This window comes from Elgaria multicarinata, chromosome 4, assembly GCF_023053635.1.
Source record: "Elgaria multicarinata webbii isolate HBS135686 ecotype San Diego chromosome 4, rElgMul1.1.pri, whole genome shotgun sequence".
NCBI lineage: Eukaryota > Metazoa > Chordata > Lepidosauria > Squamata > Anguidae > Elgaria > Elgaria multicarinata.
In genome coordinates, this window is record NC_086174.1 from 82,286,053 (window position 1) to 82,302,285 (window position 16,233).

Below are 16,233 nucleotides of genomic sequence, written 5' to 3' on the forward strand. Positions count from 1 at the left end.
GTTCGTGCTGTTGAGCAAGTTGATATACCACCTCATTTCAGTTACATATCCACTTACAGAACAAATGCTAGAACTATTTCAGATACTCTATTTGTCAAATCAATTGTACAAATAACTCCTCGTGAATGATCTAGTCATGTAAGAAATGCAGCAACAGATAAGCATACTCATGGAAATACTAGCAGCAGCCTCCACATTTAATTTCATTAGAGCTGCTGGTGTGACATATCCAGTGTTATATAGCCTCTTTGTACTGGGCTATAAGCCATTGATTTCCATCAAGAAAGTGTTGATTAACCCTTGTATGAGAATAACTTGATAGCCTACCACTCATCTGATGAAGCAAACACTGAGCCAGCCTTTCCCAACCTGGGGCCCTCCAGATCTGTTGGACTACAACTCTCATAGCTGGCTGGATTATGGAAATTGTAAGCAAATTTGTGACCCACAGAACCAACTGCAGTCCATCAACCACATATGGCAGCCACCAACAGCTTGATAAAGCTGTTTTGCATTGTGCCTTAGACTGTGAAAACAGGAGTTGTTGGATATACAACAGGCTGCAATACACAGCTGGTAAACTGCATTTGGACTGTGTGTCACAAGTCACGTGCAGTCCTACAGTACTAGAGTATCTCATAAGGTTATCTGGAATAATTATGGCTAAATTGTTTTAACTGGGAATTGGACAGATTTATGGTGGAGAAGGCTGTCAATGGCAACTAGACCTGATGGCTAGATGCTACCTCCGGTATCAGAGACGGTATGCCTATGTATACCAGTTACATCCGTGGGAGGGTGCTGTTGCACTTACATCCTGCTTATGCATTTCCCATGGCCAGCAGGTTGACCACTGTGTGAACAGAATGCTGGACTAGATGGACCCTTGGTTTGATCCAACATGGCTCTTCTTATGTTGTTAACTGTGAGCACAGATGTTTCCTCTGTGACTTTAAAAACACACATCTTAAATGGAAAAAACACCCATGCAATAATGCAAAAGTATACTTTAATTAGGAAACATATAAACACCACAATATAATACAGTTATACAGCTGACAACTATTTCAAGTTTTAAAATCTTGTTATTTTAGTACTAATAACTTTGCTTTCCAGATGCAACTATGAAAATGGCATGGGTTAGGGAAAACCAGAGGGAAAACACAGGACTCCAGATTTAACAGCATGCTTAGATCTCATGACCAGGAAGCACTCCCTTCCCAAAGGAAAAGCATTTGGCACATTATCAGGGGCACTTTGCCCATAGTTCAATAATTATAAAAAGATTTCTCTCATGTGCGTGCAGCAAAAAAAGAATTTTAAAAAATCTGCACGTATTCTGAGTCAATGCCACTTATCAGCTCTGACTGAAATTAATTCTGATTATCAGTTGTTCATCACAATCTTAACTACATTTTCTCAGAAGCAAGTCCTATTGAAGTCTGTAGAACGTATGCCCTAGTTACATGAGCTGTAAACCAAAACTCACTAGAATGTGTATTGTGGACTACAGCCCATGTTAATTATGGGCAGAGGAAGATTATCCAACTCTTAGTTACTATCACTGAGGAAACCAATGGCCAAAGGATAATAGTGTGATTACTCTGGCCCTGAACTCTTGGGTGCAGCTGCTAAGAGGGTACAAGTAAAAAAATAAAACAGAAACCTTAGGTGGTTTTTTTTGCTGAACTTAGTGCAATCTACTTCTGAGTAGATTGCTCAACCCAACACACATTTAGGTAGGGTGCGAGTTCTATTGAACAAAGTTGGACTTACTTCCAAGTAACCATGGTAATTCTACAAGTTTATAAATAAAAAAGTTATATATCTATATCACCACACTGGAAGTTAGCATGGTGTAGTAGTTAGAATGCTGGGTTGGGACACGGGACTTCTGGGTTCTAGTCCCCACAGATTTTGGATCAGTCACAGACTCTCAGCCTAACCTACCTCAGGGTCGTTGTGAGAATGAAACGGAGAGGAGGGCCATGTAAGCTGCCTTGGGTACCTTGCAAGAGGGGGGAAAGGCTGAATATAAACTTAACAAATAAATCAATAAAAATATATAAATAAAAATAAATCTGGGAGTACTGATTTCCTAGTCAGACTGCCTAATATATCGGGGCATAACAGGTAGTATATAATGTTAATCCTACGTGGAGTAGACCCAAGGATATGAATGAGACTTACGTTAGCCACAACTAACTTAACATCCCATTCATTTCACTGGGTCTAACTCTACAAAGGGTTATCATAGGATACCCCCCCCATTTACTTCCGAGCAAGTTCCACTGAGCTCTGTGGGATTTACTTCCGAGCAAACACGTCTGGCTTCAACCGTGGGCACCTTTACCCGTCCGAGGAATTAAGTTCCACTCAGCAGGCTTCGCTGTCCGGGTAAACGCGTCTAACACGAACTGAACTAAGCGGAGCCCATTTTAAGCCGCGGCTCTCTTACAGGCACTTGGCAATAGCAGCCTGGGACCCGGATGCGAATGCAGCTCCTTCCGGGTCATTTTCTGGGGCCTCTCTTGTGGTCTCCATCTTTCACGCGTTCGGGAGGGAGGCGGGACCCCCGCCGCCCCGCACCATCATGGCTATCCCGATGGAGACTCAGCTGCAGAGCATCTTCGAGGAGGTGGTGGTGAGTCTCTCCGCTGCCCCGCAACCGCCAGGACATGGCCGCCGGCGTCGTGGGAGGGCTGGGATGGACGAGTGAGGGGTGTGTGTGTGCATGAGAGAGAAATGCGTGGAGGGCGGGCGGGCGGAGGAATGACAACGCCGGGGGGGGGGCGTGCTTGAGGGAGGGAGAAACGCAGCAGCGAGTCCTTATTCTGTCAGTAAGGACACGAGTAGCTGTGATGTCAAGAAAACCTCTGGAAAGAAAAAGCTGGCGCTGTGAGGAGGAAAACGGAGTTTTGAGGAGGGTCTCCTTTAAGTGCATCAGAAGAGCCTCGCTGGATCAGACCAAAGGCCTGTCCAGGCCAGCATCCTGTTCCCCACAAGAAGAGCATGAGAGCAAGAGCCCTCTCCCTTTGATCCCAGCAAATGGTATTCCGAGGCATGCAGCCCCTGGTACAGGAAGTGCCATATGACCATCATGACTATAGCCATAGATAGCCTTGTCCTCTGCGAATCTGGCCAGAGTCATCTAAGTGCGCAATCCTGTGCATGTTTCAACAGAAAAAATAAGTCCTGCAACTGCCAGCATTCTCCAGTAAGCATGACTAGCTGGGGTGTGTTGCAAGTTGTAGGACTTTTTTCTGTCTAAATATGTATAGGATTGCACAGTTAGTCATCTTTTTAAGGGAGTGGGGTGGAAAAGGACAGTTCGGTTGCCTGGCTCCGAGGTTGGAAACAGAGCTCTGACCTTGTAGGCAGAAAACTGCACTCCCAACCTATCTCTACGTGCTCAGAAAATGTAAAGTGGGGGAAAGGGGGTGTTCCCAAGGGTGAGGAGTAGACCTGGGCGGCTGTGATATGATGTATTCTGTGGTCACTCCAGCCTTCTTCCTTGCCCCTACAAGGTACTGCTACTACATGGGCAAAATCGCCCTTCTAGCCAAAATGCAGGGTGGCTGGAGTGCAGAGAAGAAGATCACTTCCGCTATTCTCCTGTCCTGCATTGGATACCCGGCGGCCTCCCAATAATCCACATAGGATTGTGCCCTTAATCATCTAAATTGGTGGCCATCACTATGTCCCAAATTCCATAGTTTGACTATGGACTTTGGGAAGAAGTATTTCCTTTTGTCTGTCTTGAATCACCCACCACTGAGATTCATTGGATGACTCCTGGTTCTAATATTAGAGAGAAAAATGTCTCCCTGTCCACTTTCTCCACACCATGCATAATTTTACACACCTCTATCATTTCCCCTTTACTTGCCTTTGTTTCTAAGCTAAAAAACAAATGCCCCAAACTGGCTGGATTATGGAAATTGGAACCTTTCCTCATAGGGATGTTGCTCCAGTCCATTGATCATCTTGGTTGCCCTGTACCTTTTCTAGCTCTACAATATTCTTTTGTCAAAACCTGTGTAGGTGTGGCAAATAATAAGTATTTTAGCTGTCAAAAGGGCACAAATAATCCATTTATGCTGACCACATGTTATTTTTTGTGAAGCAGGTAAATAATTTAAAAGAGCATATATATCACTGAATATTAGACTGTTGCAGTTCAAAATTTATCCAAATAATAACCTCCCCCTAAGAAGAAGCAACTACTGGACATTGCCAAACAATTTGTTTAAAAGAAACATTAGCTGTATTAAACCTCCGGCAATTAGCTGGATTAAAGAATCCCTTATTAAGGAGATGTTCCAATAGACATGAAGCAAAGATTTTGCTGACTAAGACACAGCCTAAGATCCATAGACACAACAGGTAGGCACTAAAAGCAGCATTCCACTGATTTCTCACATTCCCAAATGTGCCCATGGGTCCAAAAAGATTGGGTAGATGTAGTACAAAAACCAAGCTGTTCTTATCAGCAAGAATTGGATCATGTTTGTTTTTTCCGTTTATAGAAAACCGAGGTCATTGAAGAGGCCTTTCCTGGGTAAGTATAGTGCATATGTTTGCTTGTATGATTGTAAGCATTATGTTGTATTTACGGGGATGCTTTTCAAATAGTGGCTTTATTTGTAACAGCATGTTTATGGACACTCCTGAAGATGAGCGAACCAAATTAATCAGTTGTTTGGGAGCTTTCCGACAGTTCTGGAGCAATCTTTCACAGGTGAGTATTTCATCCATTACTGAGGTATCTTTTTACACCATGCAGGTATAGCTCTCCAAAGCTAAAACTTGACATATCAGTTTACCATAGTATATAGACTATTTTCTGTCGCTATCCTTGGTGTGAGTGTTTCTGTCTACCATAGGAATCTCATAAAAGCTCCTGCTTGTATGTAGGGCTTCAATTCTGTGTAAGCAAGAGCACATTTCAGCTTGAGATTTTAACAAAATATGTAATCGGGAGACAAATCCAGAACACAGAAGGGAGAATGATACAACTCCATTTTATGAAATGGTGCATCCATCACAAATTCCAATCACAACTAATACCTTTGAATAGTTACTGATTCTCCATTTCTGCTCTTCCAGTCACCTGTGTTGCTTAGCTAGATTCATAGTATAGACTGTACTGAATGTTGTTCTTTCCTGATAGTTGCCTTAAAAATCTCTGCCCAGCCTCTTTACTTGGGTAGTTTCTTGTATTCTGAAAGCTAGGAAATAGTCAAGGTAAGTTTGTTTGGCAGTTTTAGCAGTGTAAATGTTTACCTGTTTTCAGTTTATTTTTAACAGGTTGTAAAATTAATTCACACCAATCTTTTTTTTTATAGGAATCCCATGAACAATGTGTTCAGTGGATTGTAAGGTTCATACATAGCCAGCATAGTCCTAAAAGAATTTCTTTTCTGTATGACTGTTTGGCAATGGCAGTGGAGACTGGACTGCTGCCACCCAGGTATGTTCCTTTTAGACAAATTGAGTAGTGGAGTGGAAAATTGATTACGGTAGATCAGTTGCTTCAGGCTTATCTAGTGTTAATACATGGGATCTGTCAAATATTACTTAGCAAATGAATTTTGTTTTCAATTACTCTAGGATGGTTTGTGAATCTCTGCTGAATTCTGACAACCTCGAATGGGAAAGGACACAGCTTTGGTCTCTAACATTTAAACTTGTCCAAAAAATAATTGGTGGTGTAGACTATAAGGTAATCATCTTAAAATCTTAGTGGTCTTAAAAATTGTAATATTTTGTTGTGGTGTTTATACTGCCTGCTAGCATTTTCTCAGGCTACGAACAACTTCTTTATATTTTTATTGGACTGCTTGTTTAAATTTAAATGCCTATCTAAACTTGAGTCTTGGGATAGAAGACATTTCTATATTTTTCACTTATTCGGCAACTGCATGATAAAGGTTATTATTAATCCTATTTGTCTTGCTATATCTGGCCTGGGGCAAATCCATCCAGCAAAGTCGGGAGGCAGGCAGTCTGAAGCACAGCCAAAATTGAGTACAAGCAAGCAGTCCAAATCAAGCACAAACTAAGGGAACATGGTCTTATCAGGAGTCAGCAGCATGAGAGATAATATCACAGAAGAAGCCAGTTCAGGAAACCTACGAGGCACCCTCATTTAGATGGAGAGATAGGCTGAATGGCTGCATATGGTTTTCATGGTTTAAAAAAAGAATGACAAATCAAACAGTACATTCTTTAAGGGGTGAAAAAGGTACCTGTCTATGTGTATATATTTCTTCACTTATATAAAGTTCAAACAAGTACAAGATTTTGTTTTGAAATGTTATCTGTATAATTTTATCTGTATTTTTATAGGGTGTGCGAGATCTTTTGAAGGTTATCCTAGAGAAAATCCTAACTATTCCTAACACAGTGAGCTCTGCTGTTGTGCAGCAACTTTTAGCAGCAAGAGAGGTAAACTGCAATATGTCAATTTAGACTCCAGTCATCAGTATTTTCTCAATCTAGCTTTTAAATCCCCACTCACCCAAAAAGACAAACATTTCACTACCATTGTGCTAGTAACATGTATTGATTTGGTTTACACATAATGTTAACCCATGGTTTATTTAACTCATAGTTAACCCAGGGTTTGTTGTACTACTCAGAGTTGTCTGGCAGATGATTGAACAAACTGTGGTTTGTTCTCTCAATCCGGTGTTCATGTTTTTCTTACTTCACCTGCTCCCTCCCTATTTTCCAAATGCCTCTGCAGTGCTGTAGTCCTGGGATTTAGAACAGCTGGTTGTTGTTGTTATTTTACTGTCTCTAGCCAGGCTGAATAACCTATGATTCTGTGTTCACATGTAACCACAACCCATGGTTTAAATAACCCAGAGTTCACAACCCAGCAACCAACCATGGGTTCTCTTTGGGTTGTTCATAGTTAACAAACCATGATTTGTTAACGAGGCTGGGCTCACACATCAAGACAATCCAGAATTCAACAACCTTTCAGTTAAATAAGCAATGGGTTAGAGTTATGTGCTTAAGCAGGTCATTCTTTGTTTATAACATACAGAGTGAAATAGTCTTGAAGGTTCATAGCACCTCTTTGATAAGGCCCTTAAAACACTCAGACTTGCATCTGCTAAAAATAAAATATGTATTTGCTTTTGTTCCAATTGCTATTTGCATTTGTTCCAATTGCTGCCATGGTGTAGTAGCACATTGTGTCCTGAAATGCACACACAGAACTCTCTTTTATTGTCCTGTCACCCTGAAAGAAGCATAGTGCTATCAAATATAAAATCGGGACACTGAGAATCAATGGGAGGTATCATGCTCAGGAAAACACAACGTTTTCAGAAGTATAAAAAGACTTTAGAAAAAAGAAAAGAACTCTAAAGGAGGTGAAAAAAACAAAACAAAAAAATGAACAGGTGAATGGGTTCTGAGTATCCACTCTGGCCATGGGATACTGAGTGTCTGCTGAGAGAGAAACAATCAAGTTGGAGAGAAGAATGGAGTAGGAGTTTTCTGGAAGAGAGTTTTGCAGGCAGGCTGGGAAATGAACAGAATCTTTCCACGCTCACAACATTTCATCGTGTTTGTTTTATAATTTGTAAACAAGTTCTGGGTTTTTGTTTTGTTTTTGCTTAGGTTGTTGCCTATATTTTGGAAAGGAATGCATGTTTATTACCTGCCTACTTGGCAGTTACTGAGATCCGAAAGTTGTACCCTGAAGGAAAACTTCCACACTGGGTAAGACTTCCAAGTATACCATAATAAAGGGAAAATGTTAACCTCAACGAGCAAAACAGACATCTCAGGAGTAGCAGGCTATTGGAAATTAGGAGCCTTGTTGGCGGCACAGAACAGCTTTCCAGTGTGTATAATGTCATGCTGTAATGTCAACATGTATCTTGTGAACAAGCTTTCACCCACTGAACTATAGGCCATTTTTGTTACTTTATAATGTGATGACAGCTGCAAGAAACTGTTCTGTGCACTTCGTGCTGGTCAAACTAGCTGCCTAATTTAAGTACTTTGGTAGAATCCAACTAAGGTCCTGCTTAAAGTAGACCCATTGGCGGTAATCCCATTCAATTCAGTAGGTCTACTCTAAGTAGGACTTTAGTTGGATTCTACAACTTGTCTTTGCACATTACCCAGCCATGCTGATTACCCAGAAAAAATGTTTTGTGCCTGAACATATTTTTATTAGTTGAAGAATCTTTGTTAACTTGTGAAATGAATGGCTACCACCTTTCTATGAAGGAATCTGACACAGCAAGACCATTGGCCACATGTATTTGTTGTGTGAACTTGTCCATCAAAGTCAGTTTCCATAATTATTTGTACTGCTGATTACGTGTAGCCAGCTGGATTCTGTTGCAGCTGCTAGAATTTTCATTCTAGCTGCCAGAGGAAAAGTCAAAAGGTCTTTGTATATATTACTTTCTCCAGACACTTTCAGAAATGGTCAGCAAGGCTAATTTTGCATCAGGTGCCACACAGAATTGCAAGATCTTACTAATTTCTCCAAAGACGACAACACAATGTTTTCTCACCAAACCACACCTTTGTGGCCAACTAGGACTTAGTTATTAATCCAAGGATCTCTCCAACCCAGCAGTATGTACCACTCAACTACTTTCTCCAGACAAGCCAAGTCTTAGGCCAATGTCTCATTAATCCCTTTCTCCCCAGTTTGGAACAGCAACAGAGCCTCTCTGCAGAACAGCTTTGGACATTGTAAAGCAAATAATGTAAATGCTTTGCACTTCCTATTTCTGTACATTTCCGTCTTGTGAAAAATAGATCTTAGGCATCACTCTCAGTGGGGAATTGTGAAAGATTTATTTATTTATTTATTTATTTATTTACATTACATTTTTATACTTCCCAATAGCCAAAACTCTCTGGGTGGTTCACAAAAATTAAAACCATAAAGAGCATAAAAACAACCAACAATCTAAAAACACAAATACAAAATACAATATAAAAAGCACAACCAGGAAAACTTGTGTGTCTTCTACTTCCTGTGTCATTTCATTGCAATGTCTGAAGCCGCACTCTGGCTTCTCTCAGTTTGTGCATTATCTTTTCATCACTCTTGCTTGTCTGTGTCTTATTTGCACACAGGAGAGAGCAGTTGTGTTTCATATTGTGAAGAGAATTCGTGTATTTTGTTGTTGACATTGTTCTGTGTTTGGGGTCATATGGTAGTGAGTTACTGGGTGGAGCCAAATTTGCTTGTTGAGTTCTTAATTCAAAATGTGAATAATTGCAGAGCCAAGATTTAAAGTACTTGGATTAATCTCATAATACTGATTAACATTTAAGGGTAATTTGTTTGATGAGTGCCTTTTATTTAACTGGGTATTTGATTTCCATTTTTTTAAAGTTGTTAGGCAACCTAGTATCGGATTTTGTGGATTCCTTCAGACCTACAGCAAGAATAAATTCCATCTGTGGTAAGAATTTGTATATAGTAATGTAATGTAAACTTAGGGCATGTCTACACCATGCTTTTTCCTGGGGTTGTCACTGGATCATCCCTGTGCGTCCAAATGACATGCAGGGAATCCTGGGGCCAGGCTGGGACAACCCCTCATATTATTATTATTATTATTATTATTATTATTATTATTATTATTATTATTATATTTATTTGTATCCCGCCTTTTGCCCAATGCTGGGCCTCAAGTCGGCCTTACAAAGTTTAAAATATACATGGAGGGGGGAAACAAAACCACAAACATTTAAAATACACAACAAAATTATAAGACATTAACATAGATGGAGGGCCAGATTATTCTCCAAAGGCCTGCTGGGACAAAAAAGTTTTAGCCATTCTGATTTTCCCCACTGTCCTGGGACCATCCCAAGGATTGTGGGCGATGTGCTGCGCACTCCCAGGTCCTGAAACAGGCTTGGAGCCACAAGGGGCTGTGCCCAGAATGGCGGTGGGCTTGGGGCGCATTTTTTAAAACAACAACAACAAAACCACTTCTTGGCATCTAACAGTCAAACCCATCAGTAATTCATGTGAAATGCAAGCAGCTTATTAGTATTTGTATGGAGATATGTTTAAAGATGACTAGCAATATCTTAGATATGGGTGATGATATATATTATTAATATTTTTTTCTTTCTTGTCCAATGCATTTAGGGCGATGTAGTCTTCTTCCTGTAGTAAATAACTCCGGTGCTATTTGCAATTCATGGAAGCTGGATCCTACAACTCTTCGTTTCCCACTGAAAGGCCTTTTGCCATATGATAAGGTACATGTGCATGGGATAGTTGTGAAAGCCTTGTTTCTAAATTAGAAACATGAAGAACAAAATTGATGGGATATTATCACATAGACTACTTCAAATACTGGTGATTATGCTATTTTGAGAAGGCAATGAAGTTTTTTTCCCTTTATTGCATGATTTCTAAGGAAATATTAGTTGCTGATTGCTCTCAAGGTCTACAAAAAAAAAAAGGGGTGGTGGATATTCCAGACATTGAACTAACTTTGCAAATGATTAGAGAGAGCAATGAGAAGAAACCTCTCTGACTTTTATCCTGAGCCTTGGAGATGCTTGGAAAGTTGCAAGATGTCCTGTTGCTTGCCAATCCTTTCTGAAATCAGCACGTGGTCAGGGAAGTTCTGCATCGCTCCTACAAATTCTGCCATGATAGTCAGAAATTCTGCATCCTCCTGGCAAAGGGTAGAGCATCATGCTGACCTTGTACTGATCTTTGGAAAGACTTGGAAAGCAATAATCCTTGTCATTTACAGCAATGCATTGTGTTGAAATGGTTTTTGCCTTGCATCTAAGTATAATATAGTTGCTCCTGCCCTCTATTTTGTTTGAACTTGTCATGAATCTGTATGGGAAATGCTTTGTGATGTTCAGGAAAAAAGTAACGGAGCAACCATGGTAGCCAGGGCCAGCCCACCCATGAGGCAAGGGAATCCCCTGCTCATGCAGCACATCTAGAGGGGCAGCAAATGCCCCCCTCCACCGCTAGAAGGGTCCTGGTGGGCACTGCCACCATCACTGCTGTACTGGATCTGCTCATCCTCTGCAGCAAATGGCCCAGCGGGAGAGAAGCAAGCAGGGCACTTTGAAGGAGGAGCTGCCTCCCTTCCCCCCAACTCTTGCCGCTGAGCCAGGGAGAGTCAGGTAGGCGGGTTCTCCAGGGTGGAGACCCACCTGATCTCTCAGAGCAAGAGATAAGGTAGGTGCCAGGGTCACAATGAAAAGCTCCGCAGGGAAATTCTCCCACAGTAGCTTCTCATTACATGTGAACCAGGTCACAACGTTACCAAATGTTGCGTACCGTTGTATTTATAAGTAATAATTTGGGGGGCGGAGTTGTGGAGTATAATGAGGATGATAGTCAGAAGTGAAATCCTGCCATCTGAAGTAGTAAACCCTGAAGTAAAAAATCATGCAGTACAGAATGTGATTTCAGTTTTTAAATGCATTTTGTGTCAATAGGTTGGTATTTGTTCCCTTTTTTTTTTGTTTTCAAGGATCTGTTTGAGCCCCAGACTGCTTTGTTGCGGTATGTGCTGGAGCAACCCTATTCCAGAGATATGGTGTGCAATATGCTAGGTCTAAACAAGCAGGTACTGTATTGTGCTGTAATGCTTTTTCCGTTGCATAGAACCTGCACTTTTCTTTTCTCTTTTTCTTTGCTATAGCTAACTAAGCAAAACAGTTGAGGATCAGATCATGATTTCCCCCCTTCAGTATTATTGCTTTAGGTAAATTGGGCACTTTTATTCTTATCATTTACATATTGCTTTAAAGGTTTCTAAATTGAAAGGTAGAGATTCTTTTTAAATGAGATTTTTTTGGCATTGCTTTTTTTCCCTATAAGGCCAGCCTCAAATATACCCTGGACAGATTTTAACCTACAACAGACAAACTTCTTTCTTTCTTTGGGTGGTGGTGATATATATGTACTTCTCAGATCACTGGTCTAAAGAACTTGTCTGTTGAATGCCTCGGCATGTTTTCATTACCTTCAGTGGTAATGAATGATTTTTCTTTTCTTTTTTTAATGTGATTTTTCTTTTTTGCCTTACCATGTGGGAGGGCCTGGTCTGACTTGGGGTAACTTGAGGCTGGCCTCATAGTCACTGTTTTGTCTTTTCTTTTTTTCTTCCTTTATTTTTGTTCTGTCCTGTCTTGTCCTGCCCATCCTCCAATGCTCTAGACCTTGAACATTGCTCAGGTATGTTCACAACCTTACTGTTGTATTGTGACTAACGATACGCTGGCTGCTTTGTAGCCACTGATTCCAGTTCGAGAATACACGTCTGGCCAGGGCTTGAAATTGGTGGGACTGTCACAGGCTAAGATAAGGTCAACTTTCTATTAAAATCTGAGGTTATGAGAATGCTCTGTAGTTTAAAAAGGACATTAACAGCCAGTTCAAACATTGGCTTGAGTTACCCATTACTTGCCAAAACTGCCACAGTTATTTTTGTTCACACTAAAATGTCCTTGCCTAAAATCGTTTTTTAAAGCACATTTATATAAAAAGCCAAAAGAAAATACCTTCTGTTTAATCTCAGTAAGTTAAAGATGTACAAGTCAAAAATCAACTTGACTAGGAAAGGTAATTCTCAGCCTCCATAATAAGTATCTCCAAACGGGCTGAAATAAGCATAGGTACAGAGGTGGGGGGACGGGACTTATTTTGAACCATTATTGACACAAATTTACAACTCACTTATTACCCACATTTGCCTGCTTATATATTTAAATATTGGCTTCTACGGGCTTTTTTTTTTTAATGTAACTATAGGAAGTGATATTTAAGCAAAGTACAATAGCGTTGGTGTTTGCAATACTATAGTGAAGGTTGTGTCAGTGTTTTCATTTTATAAAAACTCTTATTTCAGGGATTGTACTTGACCATGACATTTGCTTGATGCTAAAACTTTGGTTGTTACGTTTACAAAAAACACAAATAAATCCCTATTTCCACAGTGTTTTAGAGCCTTACATTTGTTCCCTTTGCAGAGAGATAATAAAGTAGTCTTCCACTTTATGGTATATAAACTTTAAATTTCTTGGCCAAAATGCAGAGCCTCAAGTGTGCAATGGGGTTCTTGTTGCTGCCTGAAGCAAGCAGAGCTGTTTGAACACAAGGGGCTCTTTTCTAGCAAGCCCTGATCGATGGAGGTTTTGCTGCAGTCCCCTGGGCACATCAAGGTTACTTCCTGATCAGCATTGTCCTGTCCACTCCAATGGAAGAGGGCAGTTACATACATTCTACTCCTTGCACGCTTAGAGCTCAAACTCCATTGTAGCAAAGGCAGACGGCAACTAGGGCTGTAGTTCCGTGTGCCAATTAGAGCGCACAAAACATTTTATGCTGTGGCAAATGTGTACTTTGAGATATAAATGGATTATACGCCAATGGCTGGGGAACACAGGTGGGAGAGTGCTGTTGCGCCATGTCCTACTTATGGGTCCCTTGATGACAGCTGGTTGGCCACTGTATGAACAGAGTGCTGGACTAGATGGACCTTTAGTCTGATCCAACATGGCTCCTCTTATGTTCTTAAATGATAAAATTATTATTATTATTATTATTATTATTATTATTATTTATTTATTTATATAGCACCATCAATGTACATGGTGCTGTACAGAGTAAAACAGTAAATAGCATGACCCTGCCGCATAGGCTTACATTCTAATAAAATCATAATAAAACAATAAGAAGGGGAAGAGAATGCAAACAGACACAGGGTAGGGTAAACAGGCACTGGGTAGGGTAAAACTAACAGTATAAAGTCAGAACAAAATCAAGTTTTAAAAGCTTTAGGAAAAAGAAAAGTTTTTAGCTGAGCTTTAAAAAGCAATTAGAATTGAATGACTAGAGTGTTGGACTACGGGTTGATGCACACACTTCACTGCTATATGTATCTTGGTGTTGGTGTTGCTTAAGTACCATAAATTGTGGTGAACAGCCATCTTGGTACAATTGGGAGTTCTCCATTCTTATGAGACAAGGAGCTCTGGACCAAAATATTCCCTGTGTATGTTTCAGTATTTGCAAATGTAACAGTTTCCCTTTACAGTTTTTAGCACTGCACAAAATGGTGTATGCGGAGTAAACAACCTAGTTGCATGAATTGGAACTTAAGCTTACTTTGGCTTTAGTTAAGCTAGTGTCTTGTAGCTTCGCTACCCTGTCTGTTAAAAAGCTTCCTCCTTTACAAGTTAACTTTTCTGAACTGACAGAAATGTTAAAAATTGCAAAACTCATTAAACATAAAGGTCTTGATCTTACTGAACAAGTGGTGAGTTCTTCATGGGGTTATTACAGGGGTGGGCAACTTGTGGCCCTCCAGATGTTTTGGCCGGCAGCTCCCATCATCCCTCACCTTTGGCTACGCTGGCTTGGGGCGATCGGAGTCACCCCTGGGTTAACAGAACCCTGTTTTTCTCTCCTTCTGAGTACACGCGCACAGGGAGCACACACTAGGCCCTTGCTGGGAATGAGTATTCTGCGTGCACTTCCAGTGCCCCTTTAAAGACTTCTCTGCTGTCCATTTGATTGAGGAAGTTGAACTCTGCATGGAAAAGGATTGACCCCTCAGCACAAGATGTTAGATTTAACTCCTTTCTGCTATTTCCATATAAAAATAATCTGCGGACACCACTTGCTGCCTCCTTCACTTTTATTTTAAACCTCCCAACATATTAAAGTTTAGAAAATAAGAATATTTTTTTTGTGGGTAAAGTTCTTTAAAAAAAAATTGTGACATTCATTTTAGAAATGTTGTTTTTAATACTGTTCTATCCATTTACTTAAAACTTATTTACATACTTTGCAAAAATCAAGATTTCTGAAACATTTTGACTTCCAGCACAGCTTTACCTGTGGTTAATACTTCAACCCAGAGCAAACGTTTATGGCCAAGTAACAAAACTCTGGAATGCCTGGTTTTTAATGGAAATGCTGACAAACTATGAATTGTAGGTGTGCTGCCATAATAACAGTCTGTGAAATTTTTGTTCATTTTGTCAGTGAAAAAGCATGAAAGGATTGTGTGTTACATTGCTTGGTAGGAATTTAAGGCTGATGCTGCATATGATACCAAATGATCAATACTCAAATTGTGCAAGTTGGTTTGATCCTACGTTAATTTGCGAAGAAATATTTGTGTACGGATACTTTCAGGACTTTGGACCTGAGCTTTGTACTGCAACGTCAGCTAGTTACAGCCGTATTTTTTATAAAAAAATCATTGGACACCACACGTGATTCACACATGATTAATTAAACTAAGCTTTTTTTAAAAAAAATTAAAGCTCTGTCTGCCCACCTGATGTGTGTGTTTGACTTGACCCCTATTTGCGTTGGGGCCTGTATGCGTAGAGCCAAATGTGCATAGGCATTACCCAAGTCTACCTTGATTTTATTGAGAAACCATGGATAAGGGTTACTAGAGGTGAGCGTTACTAGAAAAGAAGGATTGCTTTTTCCTTGGAGGGTGCTGAAGTGTGCTGTCAGGAGAAACGCTTTTCCGCTTCATTATCTCCTGTGCCCTCCCACATCTCCCAGTGTATCTCCTGCTGTTCTCTTTGATCTCCTTTAGTATCTCAGGAAAATCCCTTTATAATTCCTCTTTAGGAATTTGCTCTTAGGATAGCATTCCTATACTAGTACTTGTAAGCAGCTCACAGTGATGGCCCTCACTCAGTCCATGTGTGGGGTTTTTTTTTTTTTTGTAATTGAAAATAAATTTGGAAGCACATCTTCCATTTAGACTGTAGGTTGATCTAAAATGCATTCAGAACATAGAGATAAAACAAGTTCATGTAGACACCTTGAAATTTCACAGAAACAAAGAGGGCACATCTTTTCCAAGCATTCAAAATCTACGTTGGCCATTCACAGGAGAAATATTCAAGATAGTTCTTCCTTAACCAAACTGCCTTTCTGTCTCACCAGCGGTACAAACAAAATCAGTTTCATTAACAAAAGCAACACTTCATCCCGTCTTTTCCTCCTTTCCACCTGTTTTTGAAAGCTGGTTTAGCAACTATCAGTTTTTGCCAGATGTTTTATTTAAACAAATAAATTTAAAGTGACAAGGATCTTTTGACTGATGTGTCACATGTTTGGCTTGCACAAAATCTGAAACAACCATTCTTTTTCACACCTCTGTCCCACCCCGCTGCAGCCGAATATCTAAACTTCAGTCAGAGGAAGGATGATTGACT

The 16,233-nt window shown here is 40.2% G+C and overlaps 1 protein-coding gene across 2 annotated transcripts in view; it reads left to right on the forward strand.

Annotated features, from left to right (window-relative positions):
- Positions 1 to 2,547: 2,547 nt before the first annotated feature.
- The window catches only part of MED23 (mediator complex subunit 23), a 41,795-nt gene continuing 28,109 nt past the window's right edge, over positions 2,548 to 16,233 (forward strand). The window contains exons 1-11 of one of the 2 annotated variants that reach the window (XM_063124677.1): positions 2,548 to 2,644; positions 4,530 to 4,561; positions 4,654 to 4,741; positions 5,349 to 5,473; positions 5,614 to 5,725; positions 6,352 to 6,450; positions 7,639 to 7,740; positions 9,386 to 9,455; positions 10,154 to 10,266; positions 11,514 to 11,609; positions 12,203 to 12,220. In XM_063124677.1, coding sequence (XP_062980747.1) covers positions 2,594 to 2,644; positions 4,530 to 4,561; positions 4,654 to 4,741; positions 5,349 to 5,473; positions 5,614 to 5,725; positions 6,352 to 6,450; positions 7,639 to 7,740; positions 9,386 to 9,455; positions 10,154 to 10,266; positions 11,514 to 11,609; positions 12,203 to 12,220 — 906 coding nt within the window. In that variant the 5' untranslated portion in view covers positions 2,548 to 2,593. The remainder of the gene's footprint in view (positions 2,645 to 4,529; positions 4,562 to 4,653; positions 4,742 to 5,348; positions 5,474 to 5,613; positions 5,726 to 6,351; positions 6,451 to 7,638; positions 7,741 to 9,385; positions 9,456 to 10,153; positions 10,267 to 11,513; positions 11,610 to 12,202; positions 12,221 to 16,233) is intronic. The other variant, XM_063124678.1, reaches the window with a different exon arrangement.